General features: G+C 35.9%; 1 protein-coding gene across 1 annotated transcript in view; it reads right to left on the reverse strand.

Moving 5' to 3' along the window:
• LOC311431473 (macrophage mannose receptor 1-like) overlaps positions 1 to 19,646 on the reverse strand; it is a 37,033-nt gene extending 17,387 nt beyond the window's left edge. Inside the window, 16 exon segments of the mRNA XM_084508976.1 lie at positions 49 to 84; positions 1,631 to 1,775; positions 2,989 to 3,076; positions 4,102 to 4,229; positions 6,091 to 6,290; positions 7,581 to 7,729; positions 8,068 to 8,183; positions 8,516 to 8,629; positions 9,304 to 9,461; positions 11,210 to 11,392; positions 12,234 to 12,368; positions 13,003 to 13,116; positions 14,033 to 14,191; positions 15,726 to 15,899; positions 17,261 to 17,662; positions 19,455 to 19,646. Coding sequence (XP_084365102.1) covers positions 49 to 84; positions 1,631 to 1,775; positions 2,989 to 3,076; positions 4,102 to 4,229; positions 6,091 to 6,290; positions 7,581 to 7,729; positions 8,068 to 8,183; positions 8,516 to 8,629; positions 9,304 to 9,461; positions 11,210 to 11,392; positions 12,234 to 12,368; positions 13,003 to 13,116; positions 14,033 to 14,191; positions 15,726 to 15,899; positions 17,261 to 17,662; positions 19,455 to 19,512 — 2,359 coding nt within the window. The 5' untranslated portion in view covers positions 19,513 to 19,646.
• Between the last annotated feature and the right edge of the window lie 4,358 nt (positions 19,647 to 24,004).

Below are 24,004 nucleotides of genomic sequence, written 5' to 3' on the forward strand. Positions count from 1 at the left end.
TTGATAAAAAATAATTAACAAAACGAATAAATGTATGCAAAAACCTACCATATGTGTCAGTTGGTTCAGGTTTTAGCATCACTCCTGCAAAACAAGAGAACAGAAGGCATAATGTGTCCATATAGCACATTTTTATGACTGACTGCAAGGAACCAAGTGAGGACCAGGGCAGAATTCTGTACCCATTTGCCATTGACTAGAAAAGAAGCAGGCTTAATCACACATTTCAGCTACACATTATGAAATATGCATGGTCATCTACTTATAATTTTGTATCATAAACTGTGCTTTGTTCCAGCAGAGTCATAACTTTGCTTGGACCACATACCTGTGAAGAGAAATATAAAGGAAAATCAGTTTTCCAGTCTGTAAGATAAAGTAGATTTATCTGAAATTCTTTAAACTTCAGTTTTGTAGCCCTTTAGTGAAACCCCAGTAGATATATCATAAATTTCCAGAAAGATCTTCTCATCAAGAGGCAGAACATTTCCACTAGATTCCTTCGACTCTTTCAAATATTCTCTCAGTCCCAAATATTCATAAGCAAAAATAAATATGACTTTGTATACTGACTGCAAGTTGTTTCTGCTTCTGGTTGGAAAAAGAAATACCACTGTTTTGAACCATTCCTTTTCTAGAAAGAGATGTCTACTGAATAATTGTAAAAGAGAGCTTGGAGCACTGCTTACAGACCTGTTTCATCAATTTTCTCTAACGATATTGTTAAAGCTATGGCTAGCCTCAGTGACAACTGCCAAACATACCAACACAACTGTGATCCTGAACACTTTTCTTTCATTAAGTGGATTCAGACAACAAAAAACAGCAGAAAATTTTCTCCTGGAACTGGGGAAAAAAAATAAAAAAATAAATAAAAGTGATCTGGCAGAACTAAAACATCACAGACAAATGTAATATCCCAGACAAATATTTCAATACTCCAAAGTTTTGGTGGATGTCAGACAGGAAACCTGGAATCTCCAATACTGTGCAGCTCCTGATTGTCCTCCATGGCCAGCTGGGCTGCATGGCAAGTGACATGGCATGTCTGACTCTTCAGCTATTCGCCCTTTGAAAAATGGGGCAGGGTCTCAGCCAGCCCCAGGAGACTCAGCATCAGGGCTGAAACGCTGCAGGAAGGCAAGACAAAGCCTTCTGCTTCCGTCCATCTCTCATCACCTTGTCTCAACCCTTTTAATTGATTTGTGGTAAATTTAGTTATATCTTAAAGCAAAAATATGTTTGGTGTACAAATATTAATTTATTTTTCTTAGCTTTACCTGTGTTAGTATAAAAGTAAAAGTGTTGTAAGGACTGTACAACTCCTTACTTCCTACACCACAAGCACACAAACAAAAAGTTCTTAATAAACAAAATGTTTGCAATCTATGTAACCCTCACAAATGTATGGGTTATTAATACATCCTAATATACACCAACGAATAAATTCATTTACTCTGATCATCTATCACTGAATAATCCTTGCCTACATAATGCTACATAATTATCTTGGCATGCGTTTGGAAGTACAGTTTTCAAAATTTTGTACCTTTCTCCAGCAAATTACATTAGAAAACTTCTACTTTAAAAATTATTTAAGCTTCCTGATTAAAAAGAAGAATGAAAATACCTTTTTTTATTTGACAAAGCCAGTTATGTAGTGCTTCACATTCTGAAAGGAGCCACTTCATAGAATATGGCCCACCACCCAGCACACCACAGAACTTGTACCGTCCTGAATTTCTTGAATGATCCTTCAAGACTGTGTACCTAACCTATAGAAGAAAATATATTTTCATCTGTTTCAGCAGGTGTACTCTCCATTGGTAAAAAGAAACAAGGGTATTTGAAAGACTCCATCTCTCACTAGGATAAATACAGGAAAAACAATAGGTGCAAGAATTTTTACAGTGGGGAAATGTCACTGACTGGGAGATCAGGCTGTCTTGACATAGAGGGCTTTTTGCCTTGTTTGTACCTCAAGCTCTGAACACAGGCAGAATAAAAACATGCAAATGGACAGTTTCTAATGGCCTCCATCTAGTTTGGAACACAGTCACAGCCCCAACACAGTCACATTGATCCTATGCAAGCAAGGTAGTTTGCACTTCATCAGCTGTAACCTGGTTCAAAATGATATTGTCCAACAACCTTGTGGTAGCTGTGACCATACTGTGCCTCAATTCAGCATTCACGGCTTCCCTTTACTGAGGGTAATGAGTGTGGCTTTTAGCAGGGAAGTCTTGTCCTACAAACCTAGTGGAGCTACCTTAAGGAACTGAGATCCAAATGGGAAGGGTGATCCATTTGCTGTAACCTGCTTGGGATTTTCAAAAAGTTTTTTTCCAGATCTCTTTAGGAAAAATAAATAAGGAAACAAATGTGTAAATGTGTTACAAGATAAGAGGAAAAGTTCCTTGCCTGGGTCAAAAATAGGAAATAGGGAGTAGGAGTGCATGGAGGGCAATGAGTGGAATTCTGCAGGAATATTTCACACATTTGTGGATATTTACATGGGCTCAAGAGATGACTGGATAAATTAATGGAAATATAGAATTAAGAATAAAGTTCTGAGCTCTGGTTCTGAAAGACCCTGAGGCATCACTTTCTGGGCGATACAGGAGAATACTGTGAAATCTGTTTGCTGCATGCTTAGCTCTTAAGATGTTTCTGGCCACTCCCAAAGACAGGATACAAGGTCTGATATGACTAATGTTCTGACATTATGAGTTCATATTATATTCTTGAAAAAGAAAATATGTTGGAATGCTGTGCAGAAAGCTGCAGATCATAGTGAAATGCACATCATTTCCATGTATTCAGATGTGTTGCTGTGATTTTACCGATGGTTATCAAGTTTAACAACCATATAAATGTTTGCAGGATTAGAGTTCTCTTTCAACAGGAGGAGTAAAAACCCAGAAAGCACATGTACAAACCCCAAGACTTCTTAAGCAAACAAATCTGATGAAAAATTAAAATACTCACTGGAGAGCCATCACTCCAGGCAAATCCTTCATCTGGATTCAAGGAAAATATACCAATCCAAAATGTTTCAAATGAACAGCGACCAACCCTAACACAAATTACAAGACAGAACAGTGTGTAAACACCAAAACAATCAACATCCAGGAACACACCTTGAAAACTTCTACAGCAGATTCCAAAGTGCACTGAACTTGTAATAATTATCCTATTAGCTTTCATGAAGATCATACAGATGTTTATATTCTCCCTGGAAATATCTATTATTTATATGCTTATTTACTTGCTTTGCTTGCTTTTACTCTTTTGTACAGTTTTTCTGGAATGTACAAGAGCTTACATTCAACAAGTATCCCCAGTTTGACTGTACTAGTGCAACAAATGTAACCAGCGGAGCACCTTGCCAAGAGCTAGCTCTGACATCATGAGCTATGTGAAGACTGTTGTATCAACTCAGAAATGTAACTAAAGTCTTTAAAAACATTAGTAATTGTTGCATACTTTAGACCATGGATGTTTCTTGAACAAGGTAATAGAATCATAGAATCATTTAGGTTAGTAAAGATGTTAAAGATCAGAAAGTCCCTAACTAATCATCAATACCCTAACTATGGTGCTGTAAGAATAGCTCACATTTTAGCCCTGCTACTTGCCATATGAGAAGCCACTGTACACTTGTTTAGTGCCAATGGCTTATTTATCAAAATTATTGGTAGTAGTGTTTTTGTGTTCAGTTTTCTTAGGAATGGAAAAGCCTTCACTGATTCAAAGAGGCTGATCCTCTTGAAAATTGCCTCAGCTTTGACTATGTCACAGTGAGACAAAAGTAAATACATTGGTCATATTTTCTATCCTGCTAAAAATACCAGCCCCCATATTTTTATGTATTCTTGAATGATATCTATTAGCCATTATACATATTTTTCAATCTCTTGGATATAAACAATTCCTTTTTCATGAAACAGTTAATACTAATGTGTAGATAAAACTTCAAGCTTATTACAGTGTTTTTGGCTTTTGAGGAGTCTGTTTCAGAAACAATTTAAGAGTGTTTATAATAGCTCATATTAAATATTTTTTTAGGCCTGGTAGGATAAACACACAGCAGATACTCACATTTTTGCTCTTGATAACATTTCTTTCTCCTCCTCAGAGTTAATGGTCACTAGATCCCCTCCCATTTGTCTACAAAAATCTCGAGCTTCAAGCCAGGATTTCTTTTTAATATCTGATCTGCAAAAGCTCTGGAGAGAAATTACTTTAAAACATATTCTACACTTAAAATGGATAATAAAGATATACACATATACATACATAACATGTAATGTAATGCACATTATGTATAATACACATAAAATAAAAAAATGAAGAAATGTACTCTTTCTCAAATATACAAGCCAAGTCATAGCCCACATGAGAAATAGCATGGATTATGCTGTTCATAAAAGTTTTGCATTAGAGTGGTTTAATTAGTTGCACTAGAGTGACAAGCAAAGGGGAGGAGTTGCTAGAAGGGAAAACAATTCACTTTAACTTGTTTTGCTTGTAGGAGGGCCCAGGCCACCCTCCAAAGGAAGGTAAAGGAGATTAGTTGTGGCCAAGGCAGAACGGAGGATTCTGAAGACATGGGCAAAAGTTTGAACTCATTGTATATATGTCTCACTTTGCATTTGCAGTATGATATCTAACAGTTTGGTAGTTTAAAAGAGAATAAGCATGAGTTTGACCAAAGTTGAAAATGATGATATGGGGATAAAGGAGACCAAGTAAATATCATTCCCACTGAGTGAAAGAAAGAAATGGAAATAATAATAATAACAAAGCCAACAACAATTAAAAGACAAGACCTCATTAATTCAAATAAAGTTATAAGAAATACTAACATCTCACACTTAGAATGTTGCTGTTCTGCAGGATTCCAAATCAATATTTACACTCTATCTTCATTTGTTGATCAAAGTCCTTTCATATGCCTGATAGTTGCAATTGAGTGTGCTTCAAATAAAAGTTATCTGTAGCTTTGCTACAGCTATCTAATAAATGTTCATAAGCTTCACAAAAACTGGATGATTAATCTTTCAAGCGATGTATTATCCTTTATTTTGGGTGTAACATGGTTTTCTTAGCAAGGTTAAGCCTTAGGCATTTTGCTGTGTGTGGGCGGACATTATTGTTTCTTTATTTCATTCCCTGAGCTCTCACATACCTTGGCTAAACATGGGATTTTTGCACAACCTAGTGACCACAGCTGATATAAAGAGCCAAGCTTACAGCCAAATTTTGCTGCTACTACTATTTAATGCAAACTCTCAACATTGCTGTCTTAATAATGTTGCAAATATTATGTTGTTTCATCTTTGTTCTTATCTTTTCCATATACATGTATATTTTTTTTAGAGACTCAATATTTCTTCCCCTTCTTCCATTTTCTACTCCAGTTTATTCTACCCCTGGGGCACAAACTTCCTGATTTTCTTTCCTGCATCTTTCTTCCTCACCTTGTGCCCAGTTCCTTAAACATCATCTTCCTTCCTCAGTTTCTTCCCCCTTACAGATGATTATAGATGATTCCTGGAGTTTTTTGTTTGTTTGTTTTGTTTTGTTTTGTTTTTGTTTTTGTTTTTTTTTGGCCTTGTTCTTATCTCAGATATTCATAGAATCATAAAATGATTTACATTAGAAGCGATCATGCAGTTCCAATCCCCCTGCCATGGGCAGGGACACCTCCCACCACACCAAGTTGCTCAGAGTCCCATTCAGCCTGGTCTTGATCACCTCCTGGGTTGGGGTATCCTCTGGGCAACCTGTGCCAGTGCCTCGTCATCCTTATAGAGAAGAATTTCTTCTGAATATCTAATCTAAATCTACCCTCCTTTAGTTTAAAGCCATTCCCCCTTGTGAGGATGTAAAGCCATCCTCCCTTCACTATACTCCCTAACAAAGTGTCACTCCATCTTTCTTATAGGCGCCCTTCACTGCAAATATTGCCAGATGAAGATGTCCCTTTGTCCTTCCACCCTTTGTGTTTTTGTTTTGTTTGTTTTGTTTTTCTCCCCAAACCCAACATTCCAAAGTCTTTCTTCTTTTAACTATTTAAGCACTTACTTTAAAACAGGAACTACTATATTTGTTTGACACCCAGCCTTCAGGACATGTGTGTGCTGGAGCAGTAGTTGGAATAGGTGGGGCAATTGCACCATATGCCCACTGTTTACAGATGTATTTTTGCTTTGTCTCACAGTCAAGAACATCCCACAATCCAGCTGTAGTTCCAGTTCTCATGGCAACACATCCTGGCTTACTTCCTTTATGAGAAATAAAAAAACACTTTGGCTATCTTATACAGTCTAACTTGTTTAATTCTTACTTGAAGATTCTGCTTTTTTTTTTTTTTAACTTTTTTTAATGTCCTTCATAATTAATTATATGGCAGAAAATATTTTTTTTTTAATAGGTAAAACATTTGTTTGCAAGTGAGGACTTCATTCCTACTTACATTAAGCACACTTTATATCAGGTGGTATATCCTCAGTTACTAGTGCTTTTCATAAGTGCACACACCACACAAGATGTAGTCACATGCATACAATGAGCTTATACAATGGCATATTTGTGTTCTTTCTTCTTTTTCTGAGTTTACTTAGCATTTAATTTTTTATTTTTTTTTTCGTTCCTGTTGAGCACAGAGCTGAAATTCTAATGGACATGTCTACCATGACGCAATAATTCACCCCTGAAATGAAATGGTCAGCTATAAGACCATCATTTTATGCCAGTTCAAGACATTTTGTTCCTACATGTATGTATCACTATACATGCATCAAAGTTTACCTGCCATTTTTCTGATCATGCTCATTTGCCTGAGATTGTCCTGCATTTTATCACAGTCAAATTTTCACTATCAGATATTATTTAGTGTCATCAGAAAACTTTGTCATCTGATTATTCACCACCTTTTCCAGATCATCTGTAAATATATTGAACAACATGGGCTTTGGCACAGATCATTACAGAACTCTGCTGGTGAGCACTCTTTCCTTATAGAAATTAGACATTAGTTCTAGCCTTTTCCATTACCTGTCTTTTAACCAAATTTTCTTCTGAAAAGCTCTTTTCAAGAGCTTTCTTCTGTCAGGTCAGATTAGCTGAAAGACAGTTTCAGTATGGTGATGTGAATGCAGTTTTCTTAGCATCACAAGTAAAAAATATATGGTATGATCATTTTTGATACTGTGATTTTGTAATTCTAACTTTAAAATCTTAATACAATTGTTCCATTTCAGGTTCTTTCTTATGACTGCAGAATGGTCTCAGGAACTGTCTGTAGCCTGTTTATCAGAAAGCAGGCAATTTTCAAGATTCTGATAATGGTTGTCTTTGTGAAGATGAGCCAAAAGGTTAAACTTAAGTATATCAGATGTCCAAATATAAAACTGCTATTCAAATTATTCCTTTAAAATTAAAAGTTGGATTTGGGGAACTTCCAGTTCCTTTGAAATATACTGAAGGGCTAAATGATAAAATTCAGTGGATGTTGCCAATGCCAACCTGAATAGGGACCGTGGGGTCAGAGTGCATCCACCATTGACACCTACCAGGCATTCCTACATCCCAGTGTGCAAAGGAGACATCTTCACCATTGGTCCACTTGAAGGTGCCTTGGTCCTCTATGTCAGTGAGACCGAGCCAGAAATATTTTTCAGGCCTCAGCCCAACAAGGCTAGTCAAATAGGCTTGTTCATACCTGTAAGGGAGATCACAGTAACACAAGTGGAAGCAAAAGCCTTTATCCAAATTCTAATTGTCTGGTCTGATGATGAATCCTATTCTCCTTTTCTTTGCTTTGGATTAGAGGAAGGGCCTTACAAGGGCATTCTTGCACTACATAAATCAACAACAGAAAAAAAAGAAAAAAAAAAGAAAAAAAAAAAAAAGGATTTTTTTGTTCAGCTACAGATCTCACCTGTAACTTGGGTAATTTACTGTCTGTCCTTGTGTGAGAACTGTGAAGTAGTTCCACGAGTAATTTAAGAACATACAACCTTTACCTATTCAAAAGACAAAGAAAAGTGATTATCATACCTACTTTCAACTGTGGCTAAGTAACCTTTTTCTCCTTCACAAGTGCTGTTTGCTTCTGAAAATGTTGCTGGTGCATGTCCAATAAAATAACAGTAGGTCCCATATCGTCTCCAGCCCTGTAATATAATTATAGGATCTCCTTATGAGTTTTAAATAATTGTAGTGTCATGTATTAAGTGAGCTATACAATTTTTAAGTGAATGAAGCAAAATAATCATAAGTATTATGAATTAGCAAAATTTTGCAGTGAAATTAGATTCTTTCTAAATGGCTTATGTAAGTAGCTTAATAAAGTTTATAGTAACATTAAGAGAGAGAGACAAATTCCATAATAAATACAAAAATTGTTTTTATATATAAATGATGCAAATTCAAATATTTCTGGATGATTCTCAGACAAGGGCCTTATTTGATCTGAAAAATTAATGTTTCAGTCTTTTATACTTACTTTTTTGCAACCTACATCAGTACTTTCCTTTTCTCCAGCTATTTGTGATGCAGGTTTTCTTTTACAAATGTAACCAGCTTTCTTCTCACAGACATAGTCTGCCCAGTAGCCATCCTACGAGGCAGGAAAAAGAAAGAAATAGCAATGAGATTAAGATGAATAACTTAAAGAAATTGAATAGAATTTTCTTTCTCCTTTGACTCTGAAACAGAAACATATTGTTTTTCTTATGCAGTCCCCCAAGCTGATAACAAAGCTAAATCTTCTCACACTCAGTGAAATGGCAGAGTGGTCTATGGTAGTACTGCTATGGCCAGTAGTGATGAATGGGAATATGGGTGCTGGGTTTCCTGGCCTCTTTTCAGCTGGAGCTGGTCCTCAGCCTGGTCTGCAGGAGCAGGCACAAGCAGTTGTGCCACACAGGGACAGGCAAACAAGCAGACACAAAGGCAGCAGCAGGGATCCCCACATTACACCATTGCCACAAGAAGAAAAGGAAGAGGAGAATATATCCAAATGACATTCAAAGACCTTCTTTATGGCCCCAGTTTCAGTGGTGACTTTGAGATGAACTTGAAGAGAAAAAATTTTTAACAATGCAGCAATGTTTTCATTTTATTTATTTATTAATTTATTTATTTAAATGAATGGTCATATTTTAGTCTCATCTTTTCTCCTCACATCCTTTTTCCTGGCCCTAAATGGTTGATGAAATAGCAGGGCACATTATTCTTTTGCTAAGAATTTAGTTTCAATGTTAAAATCAGATCCATGCTGAATAATGTTACCTGGCCCTTGATCAGTACACAATCTTCTGGTCTGTTGTTGGTGCTGGATGGCTCTCCCAGGTGCCATTTTGTGTATGTCACTGGTGTACCATCACTCCATTCAAAATACATTTGAACCTTATGGTCATTCAGACCAATCCAGAGCTTGTCTGTCGGCTCTAAAACATGGAAACAGAACTAGAAAGGACCTCTTACGGTGCTGCATCCCTTTCTCAGCAACTTCAAGCTCTAGAACACATACTCCCTTAATTTATCAAACATAACAGTATTTAGTTTGTTGCATGATCATTTTAAATGTTAATTTTTTCACACATACTACAATAAATACAGTGTGTTCAGTGCGTTGCAAAAATAAGATATAATGAAATAACAGAATCATATAATATCCTGAGTTGAAAGGGATCCACAAAGATCATCAAGTCCAACTCCTGGGTCTACGCAGGATTACCTAAAAATCCCTTACTTAATCTAAATAAATAAATAAATCACTTCTTTTACTCATAGCACTGGAAGAAGAGTGCTGATGCTGATGTACAATGGTGGAACTGTGTGAATAGTTAGTTTTCAGGTTCTATTGCACTGGTCAGATTTTAAAATATTGTTTTGATCTAACTTGGAATATAAATGTTTTAATTGTCTTTCAAAAAAAAAAAAAAAAAAAAGAAAGAAAGAAAGAAAGAAAAGCAGAGAACCCTCCCTAAGTCCATCCCCCAAGACCTAGATAATTTCTTTAGGCAATAAATTAAATCTCTGATACTACCCAAAACTCAGCAGTGAAAGGACATCAGCAGCCAGATCTAACTTTGAAGCTAGCCATGCAAGCTGGGGCCAGACCATATGACATTCAGGGTCCCTTCTGGCCTAAATCAGTGTGAGATCCAATGGTTTTAGGCATTCTAAATTAAAGGAAAGTGAGAAAAATGAATGGTAAATTTAGGCAGCATTCAGAAAAGATAGAAAAAATTCTGGAAGGATATTCACAATTTTCTCAATAGTAATTAAACTGAGGGATGATACCAGAACCAAAAAGTAACCAAAAGCAAAAATATCTCACTGTAGGAGCTGGTTGTGAGAATGGTTGGACACTAAGCAGATAAGTTACTTTTGATGAAAAACAAAAATTTTCTGTCTTGATTTTGCACTTTTCAAATAGTTAATTAGGGCTTTCACTACCTCTATGCATAGGAAAAAGCAAAATAGTTGACAGGGTCAAAAAGTAGCAACATGTCTACAGACTCTACACATTTCTGTCAGTATTATTAAAATAGGCCATGGTGAGATCATGATGTTAGATCCAGTCATCTAAGTAGGTTTCTTCAAGAAGCCCAAGCAATTTCACAGCTGTCTGCCTGGAAACCCCCTTGGCTTGCTCTGCAGATCTTTTCCTTCTGGCAAATTCCAGCACTTTTCTTCAGTAGGTGGTTCCTTCCATTGCTTCTGCAGAAACTCTTGATCTTGCTGATCTTGGTGCTGGGTGACCAGCAAAGCACAGCAAATGCTTTAGAGCCACACTGTAAATTCCCCAAATGTGCTGAAAGCAGTACAAGTTGCTTTTCCATATAAAACAGATTCACAGTGATATTTCACAATACTTCACTGAGAAAGCTTCTTACTTGGGTGACTGGCCCCCTGCACTGGTGCAAGGCAAAACACATCAGGACTGTTGAGTAAGTCTGCAAGTTGCTGCATAGAGGAAGGCATCAGTGTTGAAGCAAAAAGGATAGTTCTGCACTAACACTAGCAGATTTGTGTGTCCTTGCATGTCTTTGGCTGCAATGTTTCATGTTAACACAATTTCTACACTTCATTTGAGGCAGCTAATACTTCTTTCATGCAAACAAAACAAACAAACAAAACAAAACAAGCAAAAAAACAAGCAAGCAAATATAAACCTGGAAACACTTACTGTACCCAAGCCCAGACACTATAAAGCTGTGCTCTTCAAGGCTTCGGATGCTGGCCAGGTGACTCCCTTCCTTTTGACAGGAGGTCAAAGCTTCTTGCCATCCTTTGGTCTCCCTGAAGATTTTGTAACAGTGGTCTACATATGGTACCCATCCATCTGGGCAAGTAATAAAACCAGTATCACCTAGAAATAAACATCACTGTGTTAGAGCAGTTCAAATGCTATCCAAAAGACATGAAGCTGAAAATTATTTCACTCATTCTCTGTAAAAGCTCTAAACTAAGAATTTTCTTTGGAGATTCCTATTATAGTGAAATTATGGATGGAAAACCTTAAACACAAATATGATTCCATGATGGCATGTTTAATTAGGAAAATTAAAGATTTTTAATACAGATATTAATTAACACAAATTCTAGAGTTATTATATAGTCAAATGTGAATAAAATAAACTAATGTATAAATTTTAACACCTTCTGTATTACTTAGTAGCTATTTAGCAGTTAAGGGAAATCAGAAGTCATCATCTGCACTTAACAGACTGCTTACAAGTTTCTAAAAGATAAGTATGTTGGTAGAGTGAAAATCATCGAGACAAATTTGCAGCTAGATATATACAAAGGGAAATACCAACAACAAAATACTTATTCACTTAAAATATCTTTTATCTTTGCAATGTGTCCATTCTCCTTCCTTTAAAGATATTTACTAACTCCCCTCTTCCAAAAATAATTTTTGGTTTGTTCTCTTTTTTCATGCTTAGTACTGTGTGTATTCAAAGAAGAGACCTGACTCTTTCATTCTGTGTATTGTGGACTGGAGAGCAGCCTAGAAAGGGTGCAAAGGTTTTAAAAAATGAATTAGAAAACAAAACAAAACAAAACAAAACAAACAAACAACAACAACAACAAAAACAGTACTGGTTAAAATTAGATCTTATTTCTAATTTTGTCTCTGCCATTAGGAATACCAAGCAATTCAGATAATGGCTTTTATTTTTAATTATCAACATAGATTAACATACCTGAGGGTACCAAAGTAGTGTCTCTTTTTTTACAAATGTAGCCAAGTTTCTGATCACATTCCCAATTTTGCCATTTAGCTTTTGTTTCAGGATTCAAAACCACACAGAGTTTTCCAGATTCTGGAGAGGGACTTCCTTTGGGAAATGTACAAAAAAAAAAAAAGGTGAACTTTTCTGAAAGCCAAGTAGAACTCTAAGCCCGAAAATGCACAGAAGTGATTACTACTGCTAGAAGTGACAGCCCCAAAGATCAAGCTTTTTCCACCTTCAACAAGAACTGAGGTACTGGGAATGCCTCCATGATGTCTAATATATCATCATTTAAGTGTACGTGAACAGGTAACTCATTCTTCTGACTTTTAATATTACTTGCTGGTAATATTGCTAGTAGTATAATAAATTATAACTATACTAGTATACTAACTGTAACTATACTAAAATATAGTAAATTAATATTGTTGCTAGAGACCAGAAATGGGAGAATACGTGTTTATGGGGATTGTATTATTATTCTCAGGCCTAAAAAACTTTTGCAATACATAGAAGTTTCTGATTTCTATTAGTATAGAAAAAGCTATAGAAAAATACAGACAAAACCTTTTCTAAATCTAACACAATAAAAGTTAAAATCCATGTTGTTTTGGTGGCTTAATGTTAACATTCTATTTTTTTCTCATGCTCAGGTAAACTGAGAATAAAATTTAAAGAAGTATTTGAGGTATGTATCTTTTGTCTTCAGAAATACAAAATCAAGGAAAGTCACACCTACCTGGAGCCCAGTTTAAATACCGGAAAGGGCTGCCTCCAGTCCACTCCCAGCCACTCTTCAAGTCCAGTCTATTGAGCCCAATCCATAGCATAGAATCTGTACTTTCTGTTAATTCTAAATAACCAAAGGAAGATTTATAAATCACTTTTTATTAGCAAATAATATTAATCATTATTATTCATTAATAATATTTATAGGAAGATTTGCAATTCTTAAATATCTATTTACAAATGTCTTTAGATATTAAGATATCTGATAAATTGAAATATTCCAAAGCTTTGATCAATGTAAAATGTAAACAACAACATTCTCTTATTCTTTCAATCACCTATTGCAAAATGAGTTTCCACAGAGTAAATTCAGAATTAAAGTGTTTTTGTAGAATAGCCCAAACACTTTACAAGATTGGAGATATTCAAGTGGAAATATTGGTGTAGTGTAAGTGTAAACTCCCAAGCAAAAGTCTTATAATTTAAATTCTTCATTAGAAAAACAACTGAGACTTTCTTCCATGCAATTCCTCCAGAAATACACAGGTGGTATATTTCTTCTATTCATACATGATACGGGATGTATGAACAACTGACATTTTTCAATTTGTCAAATTAAATAAATAAATAAATAAATAAACAGGTGCCAAGCTGCATTTGACAAAAAACATATCTTTCTTTTTGCATAAATATAAGTCATTTCTCTTACTTTCAAATTTTTTTAAGTTTACGTATTATGAAAAAAAAAAAAAAAAAAAAAAGGAAATTTTAATTTACATTTAGGAAGTTTTTTTCTCTTAAAATGAGATATTTCTAAATAGAAAGTCAAACTGCCACACTAGCAGGATGCTGGAATACTATGAATTTTGTTTAAAGCTGACAGTGATTTTGAGATGAATTTGCAATTTCTAAAAGATTTTGCTAATTTACTTTTGTATATTTAGGCCCATAGGCATTAGCCAAAACTGTACCAGGTAGTCCTTAGCTGTGATGATAGACTGAAAGGATCCGGAATGTCAGGGTTTGCTTTATTTCCTTACCTTTAATGTATATTTGCTCATGAACGTCTGTGATACACAATAACTCCGCATTTTGTTGCTGACAGCTCTTCCTTGCTTGGTGCCAAGTGAGAGCAGATTCCAAGTTTACTTGGTAGCGGACATTTGTTGACAGATCTGTAGTCCAGGTTGTTTCTTTATCTGTGGAGAAAATAGTTATTATGGGGTGATAGTAATTCACTCACAGAAAAACAAGTTGAAGGTTCTCTTTATGCATGACATTCTCATTAAAGAATGGGAAGTTGGCTGTGCTATTCTTTCAAATGCACTGGAAGTGTAACAAGCAGGATAGGGAAGGAAGAAGTTAAGGCCTGTCATCTGACAGGTAGTGCTGGCAAATGTTCCCTCCTGTTGCATGAAGATACATAATTCAGGAGTTACTACAAGGGAAGTGATTGCATGGAGAAATATATTGCATGGCATGCTGTGGCAGATACTGTAGTTGAAATCTATAAAAAGATACATAAGTTCTCCTTCTCGTTCTTGGCAGCAGTTCCCACTGAGATCTGTGAGACCTAGCTATAGAACTGAATTTAACATCAGACTGCTTTTAGATAAATCTTCCCCTGCTAAAAGCTTCTGGATGTGCTTGCCACACAGCTTCAGATCTGGCGCACTGCAGTAGTACTGAGCTGCGTGGTGCTCATCTCCTGATTATCTCTGCTTCTTTGATCTGTTGAGGATCTATACATGCTCAATAAAGTGCAGTATGAAATTGAGTTAGATGCTTGATTAGTCTCAAAAACCAGTATGAAGTTAAATTAAAAGAAGAACTAAGAATTGGCTTTCAAAGGATTTGAAAATTACTCATTGACCCTATGTCACATGCTATTTAGACTCATTGTAATAGGTATCATTGCAGGGACCTGGAAAATGTATTTGATTATAGATCTGAATCAAACCAAATGCACATTTTGAATGGACTAGGGTAAAGGAGTGTTTTAATAATAGAAGTAACGTTGATCAGAAGCAATGGGGACAAAGATAGAGGAGAGCTGAGAAGTGCCAGATGTCCAAAGCTTATTTGTCAAGCATCAAGCCATAAAGGGAGATGGAGAGAGAAGTGACCACAGAAATGGAGGACAATTTTCAGAAAGCAATTGAAGTAGTAGTAGAGAAATGCCAGGGATGGGAGGCAGCTGTCAGGGGAGTGGAAAGACAGCTTTCCAGACAATGTGAAGAGGTCTTAATAAGATCAGTAAATGGACATGTACCACTTAAGCAAATATATATATATATATATATATATCCATATGAAAATCACAAAGACTGAATTGTTAACTTCGTCACCAAGCTTCCTACAGCTCTTATTTTTATGCCCACATCCATCACAGTGGGGATCCTCAGAAAGGGATTATACAGGTTGTACAATGCTGACAGATTGCATCCTGCCTGGGAAACAGAGAGGAACTCAAAATTACCCTGCTGCTCAGCAACACCACCACAATTAGAGGGAACTGCATGTTATTTTATTATTCAGTCACAGTTTTCTCCACGTCTTTATGCAACACATGTTATTTCTTTGTGTAGAATGCTGTAGGATGTGGCAATATTACTAAAATCTATTCATGTAAACTACCCATCAGTATAAAGACATTGATGCTCTGCTAGTGCTGGTTTGACAATGCCACACTGGGAGGTGGGGGGGGGGCTTGTGTGGGAACAGATATCTTACCTTTTAATGGGCAAAATCCATATCGCTGGTCTGCATCATAGTCTGCAGTTGTTGCGCACCAGAGCCAGCCATCTGATCGGCCAGCATCAGTGCACTCAGCATACCATTGCTTCTTGTACATGAAAGGGAACACACAGGGTGCCCCAAAAGCATTTCCTAGCAGTGTAAAAGTCTCTGAGAAGACAAAATGATAATGACAATATGGAAAATTAAAAAAAAAAAAAAAAAAAAAAAAAGTTTGAAAAATATGAAGTCTATGCCAATGGTAGAATTGCACCTGAACCTTTCCAAACTTAAACGGCTGATATATGTTGTAGAGCAGTGTTATTTGAAGTAATAACAGCTAAGTCTAAAACTAGTTCTTTGTTCTGACCAAGATGCTTTCAGAAACTATTAATAAAGCTCCAGAGCACTACCCTAAGGTAGTACTACTTTAAACAATGTCAAGAGTTATATAAAATGCACAAGAGCAGGAATTAATATTTGGATATTCTACTTCCTGGAAAAAAGTAAACATCAGGTTCTTCTCTGTTTTTGTTTTAGTGAGCATTTAATCACCTCACACACAGTGGAGCAGCCCCATATACAAGGCAGGGGGACGAATACTGAGAATATTCTGCAAGATGGGTTAGTGGTTTCAGAACATTTGTTTTGGATGTGGGAAAGCCATTCAGAACAATCAGACTTCTTGCACTGGTAATTATAATCATGCCATGAGCATCCTTATCTTCTGAGTCACAAAAGCCACGCTTCCTCCACCCACAGTGAGCCTTTTCCCAGCTCAACCATATTGTGCTTTTCTCTCGAGGATATAATTTCATTTTCATGTTGCTGTATAAGAAAATTCTCAGTATTTATATTCTCCCAAAAATATACTGACAGGATATGGTGAGTGATAGTGATTTAGAGAATGCTTACAAATAAGAGTGAGTGAGTAAGTAAGTATATATGTACATATGTACATAAGTACATAAGTACATAAGTACATATAATATAATATAATATTATATAATATAATATAGTATAATGTAGTATAGTATAATATATATTTATATAATTATGTGGTGTTTAATAATGATATGATATAATATTAATATTTTAATACTGTTGATTTATGTAACATATTTATTATTGAATATCATTATGGTGTATTATTAATATGTTGATTATATAATTTTCAATAATAGTATATTGAAATACATTATTCACATAATTAACTATTCAATTATGTTACTATATTAAGGCAGCACTTATATAAATAACTAAAATACTAATAGTACTAATAGAGTATATTATATATACCGTAATATTATACTGTGTATACTACATACATAAAATATGTGAATTCATGTTTTATATATATATATTATACATAATGCAAAAAATATGGAATTAAATTCAAAGCTCTCACCAGTGCACTGATTTTCTAAAGCTCTGGTGGTTACTGAAGGAATCAGAATATTCAGAACCAAAGATCCAAAACACTAACACACAACGAAATTAGTGCAATGGATTGAAGAACAGATTTTCTTTACCTTCATATCTCTGGGAACATAAAATATCCATGGTCCCATACATCTTCCAGTTATTCTTTGGACTAAGGCCTTTCTTTAATATAACATTATCATATTCTCCATTGCCAGGACTGAAAAACAAATCTTCTCCTTGAATTGCAAGGAGGCTTTCATTTCTGCATTCCCACCACTGGAGCTCACTAGTTTGGTTACATGGGTATAGGGTGATAAGAGACTCATCTTCCTTCAGTGGCACACCCAAGCATAGGCTCAGTCTCACACTCATGAGCTGATGATCAGTAATCCACCTGAATTTTTGTGCTTCATTGTCTTGGTGGCAAGTCGCAGTTCTAACTGACTGTGCAACAGAAGCCTGAAGACAGAGTTTGCTGACTTTATTATACATTAAAAATGTTTCAGTGTCTGTAAAACAAAGTAATGCAAAGAATATATATAGTCAAGATAAGTGACATGATACGTCTATTTCCCATTCACATAAACTAGAAAGCATTTCTTTCTTATCAGATGCTTTTGAATGGAGTGTGTTGCAACATCAATTTTATTGGTTAAAAAGCAATAAGGTAGACAATAGAATATGTGTTTCTTTATTATATGCCACTATATTGTGGATTAGTGGCAGCCAGCAGCAACAGCAGAGCTAAGCACATCTTCTTGGATTTATTTATATTAGTTATGTGAATTCCCTCAACCACACTGCTATCACCATTGCCCTGTTTCCATGTGTTCTCAGATGCTTGGCCTTCTGACCTCTGCAAATTTTCCTAATGCTGCCAGACCTTACAGGTGTCCTAGAAGGGTCACAGCCATCTTTGCTGAGCCATTTATCCTTTCCCTCCTGAAGCCATATCTTTGTTCCTTTTCACTGAATAAATGTGGGTGAACAACTCTGGGCCTCAAAGAAGGTTTATGGGCCTCACTGACCTACAAGACCTGCAGTATCCACTATGAGCCAAGGCAATATAAAACTAGGAATGACACTGACAAGCCAAACAGTCTAAGAAAGTAGCAAGGACTGGATAGCAGGGGCATCTGACCACCACTTGGCAATATGGAAAAGGCTGGTGGAATTTAGAAGGTCCACCTGTAACAGGAATTGGGTCTTCAGCTCTCTGGGTAGTGTCACTGATCATGTCCACAGTGTTGACATTGATGTAAAGTAGAAGTAGTTGCGCTAATTTCAGTCCCACAATGAGTTTATTGGTAGCAATAGTGAATCAATACAGGCACATCTATGAGTGTGCTCTGTTGTTTTATGATGTACCTTGTGACACATACAACTATATTTCCCTCCAAAGTTTGTGAGATTCATAACTTAATTTGGTCAGTGATACATCTTTTTATCACTGGGGGTCATATATTCTTAAAAAATAAAAAAAGCTTGCAAAAATATTAAATCAATTTAATTGATAATTTACAACACAGATAAAATAACTACTCTGCCCCTGCAGTGATACTATGCACAATTAAGAAATATAGATACTCTGAGGCAATCAATAACAACTAGTTTTACTCAGGAGACATCTGGTTCTCCAAAGTTGTCTGCTTAACATCTACAATAGAAGTGTAACGAAAGGAATGGAAGTACTATTATCGCTACAGTTCTACAATAACTTCCCAAAGGTATTCCAACTTTATTTCACACAAATTTTACTTCATTCATTTTATCAGTATCAGTGAATTCAGAAAGTCTGTTCAAAAGAGTGAAGAGGAATAATCCAGTAAATACTGGATTGCCATCAGCTGTGAACACCTTAATGTCCTCCAAATAATCCCACACTTCACCACCCCTTAAGTTTTTCCTGACTGATTTTGCTAAACATTACTCAAACACCTCAAAACAGTTCAAAAAATAAGAACACAGATGTAAAAAATAAAAAATAGACATTTAAAATTATCTTATAATTTTCTCTAGGTTTGATCTTCTGAGGTCATTGAAATGACCTCAGAATGACCTACCACTATACATGAATAAAGGCATTAAGAATTCAGTCTCTGTTTCCATGTCTATTCTCTTTTTTAAACTCCTAGATCCCGCCCTTGCTTTTTGCCTGCCCTGAAGAACTCCCCATCTACATGTCCCAAACTAATAATGTACATAAAGGCACTGTTGCAGGACTGTAAAGAACTCTGAAATGTCAGGAAACACGGAAGCACTTTCATGCAGTTTTACAGGAGACAAGCGGGAGGCACTTACCCGCCAGCTGCAAAGCACTGTGAATGACAGAAAGAACAACCAAGAAGCCAGAGAACATTGCAAATGCTACTTTCTTTTCTTTCTTCCACCAGAAGATGTATAATGAGTGTTGCTGATAATAAAGTCCTTCTGGAGAGAGGACAGTGATCAGTCCTTCTCAGTTTCAAAGGCTGGCTGGTTGAAGAGAAAGCTCTGGGTGCTAAATAGGGAAATATTCTGTCACATGCCATATTTAAAAAAAAAAAAAAATGACCACACAGCACAATTTTGCCTTTGGACTTCTAACTGATGGCAAACTGTGCTGCCTTGAGAAAGCAGGTGATAGACAGAAAATTATATCTCAACACTTTGTAGCTCTCTCTCCTGAAGAAACACCCATGGAGCTAACAGCTATCTAACACCTTAACACCTTAATCACACAGTGAAAAAACACCATCAGGAAAATGTCAGTCTCATGTTTTCATGTGTGAGATGAGTCAGAACTCAATTTTAAAGGACCAGGATTTCAGCGAAATTCACTGTGCAGGATGTTATTAAAATTTGTTTCCTTCTACATGAGATTCCCATTACCTTACTGACCTTGAGTTCTGTAGAAATACAATTAGGAGACCAAGACCCAAATCTACCTGAAAAATGTCTCATTTTTAAAACAGTCCCCATTTTTCCCATGAAAATGCACAGGAAATTGCAAATCTTGTCGGACAGTGATCCCAAGAGCCATCCACAATTTCATGAAATGCCATGTATACAGATGCATTGCAGATCTACAGATGCGTAAGATCTGGGATCTTATATAGATCACAGAACCAAACTCATGAGCATATTGGTGGAAACCTGGAAAACACAGTGTTCCTGTCTGATCCACAATAGACTATCCCTATAACTGCATAAAGTTCTGACATTACCACAGTGGATTTCTACCAGGTAAATGTTTTGTTCTATTTAGAAAAACTTTTAAATAGAAAAATCAAACTACAGCATGAGAATATCATTCAAAGTGTAGCAACATACTTATTCTTTACCTGTAGCAAAAGTGTGATAGCAAGGAAATTTGGCATTGTCTCCTCTTCATTGCCATGACGATTGCATTTCCTAAGTACAGGATTTTTTTATACTTGGCTAGTCAGCAAAAAGACAATACAAGAAAGAGAGTTAGTCTCTGGGAAGGTCTGCAAGATTAAAATAAAAAGGAGAAATTGAATTGCGAAATAAGAAAGTACAAGGACACAGGAGGGACAGAAGTTAGGAAGTTAAGGACAAAGTTAATTGAATTTTCTTTTTCAGACAGTGACAAAATATATTAACAATGACAATTAAGTCAATACCTTTTCCTGGAAAAGACATTTGAGATTTCTAGAACTTTTTTTTTTTTTTTTTTTTTTTTTTTTTAAGTCCTTTAATCAGCTGCCAAACATTTTGCCTGGAAAGATTTCTTTAAAAGCTTTCTTTAGCCTGAACTGGTATCTCTCAAATAGACAGCACTTCCTTATGGCATGTGGCCTAGTTATATAAAAGATAGATTGTCACTTATTCTGTCAAGAGTTTTAACAGCCTTGTTTTATTCAGGAGTTGATACAGTATGAGACAGTCCTCTTTTTTCTCTTTGTAATTGCAAAATTAAAAAAAAAAAAAAAAAAAAAAAGTAAAAGGGGAATGGTCCCTTTACTTTGCCCTCTGCAGTTCCTCAATCCACTGACTGACACATCTGGCAGTATAACACTGGTTCGTTAACAGATTGAATGCTCTTACACCTTTCCCAGTATGCCCAGGATGGAGAATTATGAGGCACTGTGCTGGTTCCTGGAAGGGGATGGCTGATCAAGGCCATCAAAATCCCTAGGACCAGACTCTGAGGAAAAGTAAAGCCAGAAGTGTTCTTCATCATTATCGCATCGTCACACCTGTGCCTGACACCTCCTGACATTGCAAGTCACCAGACCTTGGGGAGTGCCAGGCAGAAGATGGCATTGTTTAATTGCTCCCTGGCACTTAGGTCATCACGCAACATCAGGTGCCTTCATCTCAATGCTGTCCACAGGGGTAGCCCCGCCATCCCACCAAGATGCATTTGTGCGGGTGCAGGTTGGCCATTCCTGATCTAAAAGATCAGAAGCTGGGTTAAAAGCAGAGTTATACTCCTTAGCATGAATTTGTCAATTCTCTTTTCCTTCAAATTCAGGGAGACTGCAGTGTTAGTTGCTAGACCTACATCCAAGACACTAATCCTATAAGGAGATTGATCACTAATAGAGTAGAAGTTGACTTGCTAGAGGTTCACCTGGAAATCACAATCAGTTCAATAAACTTTTACTTACTCAAATATTGAGAGAAAAAGAACAGTGCAATATCAACAGCACCCTGTACCTCAGTATATCTGATGTGCCTAAATGAAAAAAAGGAGGGACCTAATGATGCTTGCTTTTCAGGTAATAATCTGCCAGACACTGATGTCAGGTGTTCACTGACAGCTACAGTGACATAAAAAGACCTTTCTGTTGAGCCCAGAAAGTGCTCTGAGATCCTTTGGCATCAAAGAGGCTTTAGGATCTGCTCTGCTGGAAGACCAGTCCCAGTACACCAGTCTTCCCACACACTCAGATGTAGTGGTTGAGAGCAGCTGATGCGCTCCTGTGCTTGTAGTCCAATCCTGACCATTAGGGACTGATTGTGAGCGGATTGCTCTCATGTGTTACAGCATTAATTAGTCATGCTGTGCCATGTTTAGTTGAATATTTTGATATAGAGATGTGATGAGTCTTTGTTACCCATTATTTTTCTGGGCCAATTCCAGAAAGCGGAGACAGGTGCTGTCTGGCATCCATTGTAAATATCAGGCTGATAAAATTATCACTTTAAAGCTGCTGTTTATCAGTAGTTCAAACAATAAAATCCACACAGGTCAAAATAAAAACTGAATAAGGAAAACAAACACTTGGACTGAAAATACTATTGCTAATGCATTCTTTTTCTTGATTTTTGCACATGTCTGTTGAAAGCAAATGGAAAGCAAGAAGAAATCGAGCAGAAAGGCAGCATCATCATGAAGTTCATCATGAAAGGGAGACCAAAAATTTTCCCTGGGGAGAAACAAATTTTAACATTGTTTGAGGAGGGATATTGTCTGGTTATTTACTTTTTTTTCTAAAGAATTGGGATTTACATGTGTTTCATCTCAGAAGACCATAATTATGACATCCTCACATCTTAAGTCCATTATGCACTGCCAGAAACTACATGTGTGGGTACTACATGGAAAATAGACATTTTAAAAGCAAATTTAGCAACATACAAATGAAAAATGAAACTTTAAATGAAAAAACATTTCCCTAATACAGAATTATTAAATGAATCTTCACTAATTAGAATGGGAACTCATAAAAAGTCTGCACTTTATTATTATCCAGAGTAGGAAGTATTAAATTAGACACAAATTTTGAAATGACAGCAAGTTTTTTCTGAGGTAATGAAAAAACAATTGTCATATTGTCATACAATTGATTTACATTTTCTACAAAAAATGCTGTGAATATTTTTAATGGGATGAATAATTTGCTCCATATGATCCGGTCTGTATTATACTAGCAATAATACAATGCAGTTAATAATAAAAAATGACCATATTGTTTCCACATCTAGAATTAATCACAAATTAGGAAAATTTCATGTGCTCTATAAATATACTAGAACAAGGAAAACAGCATGCAAAGAAAGCATAGCTCCATTAAGTACTGCAATGACACAGAGAAGTAAAAAATACACCAAGTTTTTGTTATTTTAATTTTCACAAAATGAGTTAATTGTGACAGAATGGTCAACAGTGTTAACTACATTGAGAAAGAAAGAATGGAAATTAAAGCAAGGAAAGGATGCACACTAAAATGAAATAACACTTACCTTCTGGGCTTACATTATGACTGAAGGACTGAAATATTTCTGGTAGTAATATTAAACCATTAACAGTAATCTCCAAGAAATTATGTGTGTATAAAGTCTTAGAATACCGGAGCAGAGAGTTACACATGCTTAAATCAGATTTAACAACAAATTTTATTTGTTATAAGAAGGCGAAATTCTGGATTACACTGACTTCAACAGAAAGATAATGATAAATAGCATGGATTTTTCACTGATATATGGAGATATTCCTTAAATACCTACTTCTCTAATAGTCTTTTTCTTTAGGAGTAACCAGAAAGTTGTTGGACCTGTTGCCTAACATTGTACACCTGCTATACATTGTACACTTCCAAAGCAAAAACAAGCAAGATGTAAAAAAAACACTACAGGTCAACTCAAGAAAGCATTTCACTGGTGTAAAAATTCTGACAATCTCCTTATCATTCTTCTAACTTAGATTTGGCAAGCACAAGTAACAAATATGAGTGATCTTTTCTTGAGTAGGAATAAAGGAAATATGTTTCAGAGAAAAAGGCTCTCTTCATCTGATAGAACCATCTAATTTATATATTCCTTTTCGAACTCTGTAAGATGATATGTTTTGAGTGACATATTCTACTGACCAAGATGTACATTTACACATTCAACATAGG

The sequence above is a fragment of the Aythya ferina genome, assembly GCF_964211825.1.
Source record: "Aythya ferina genome assembly, chromosome: 2".
NCBI lineage: Eukaryota > Metazoa > Chordata > Aves > Anseriformes > Anatidae > Aythya > Aythya ferina.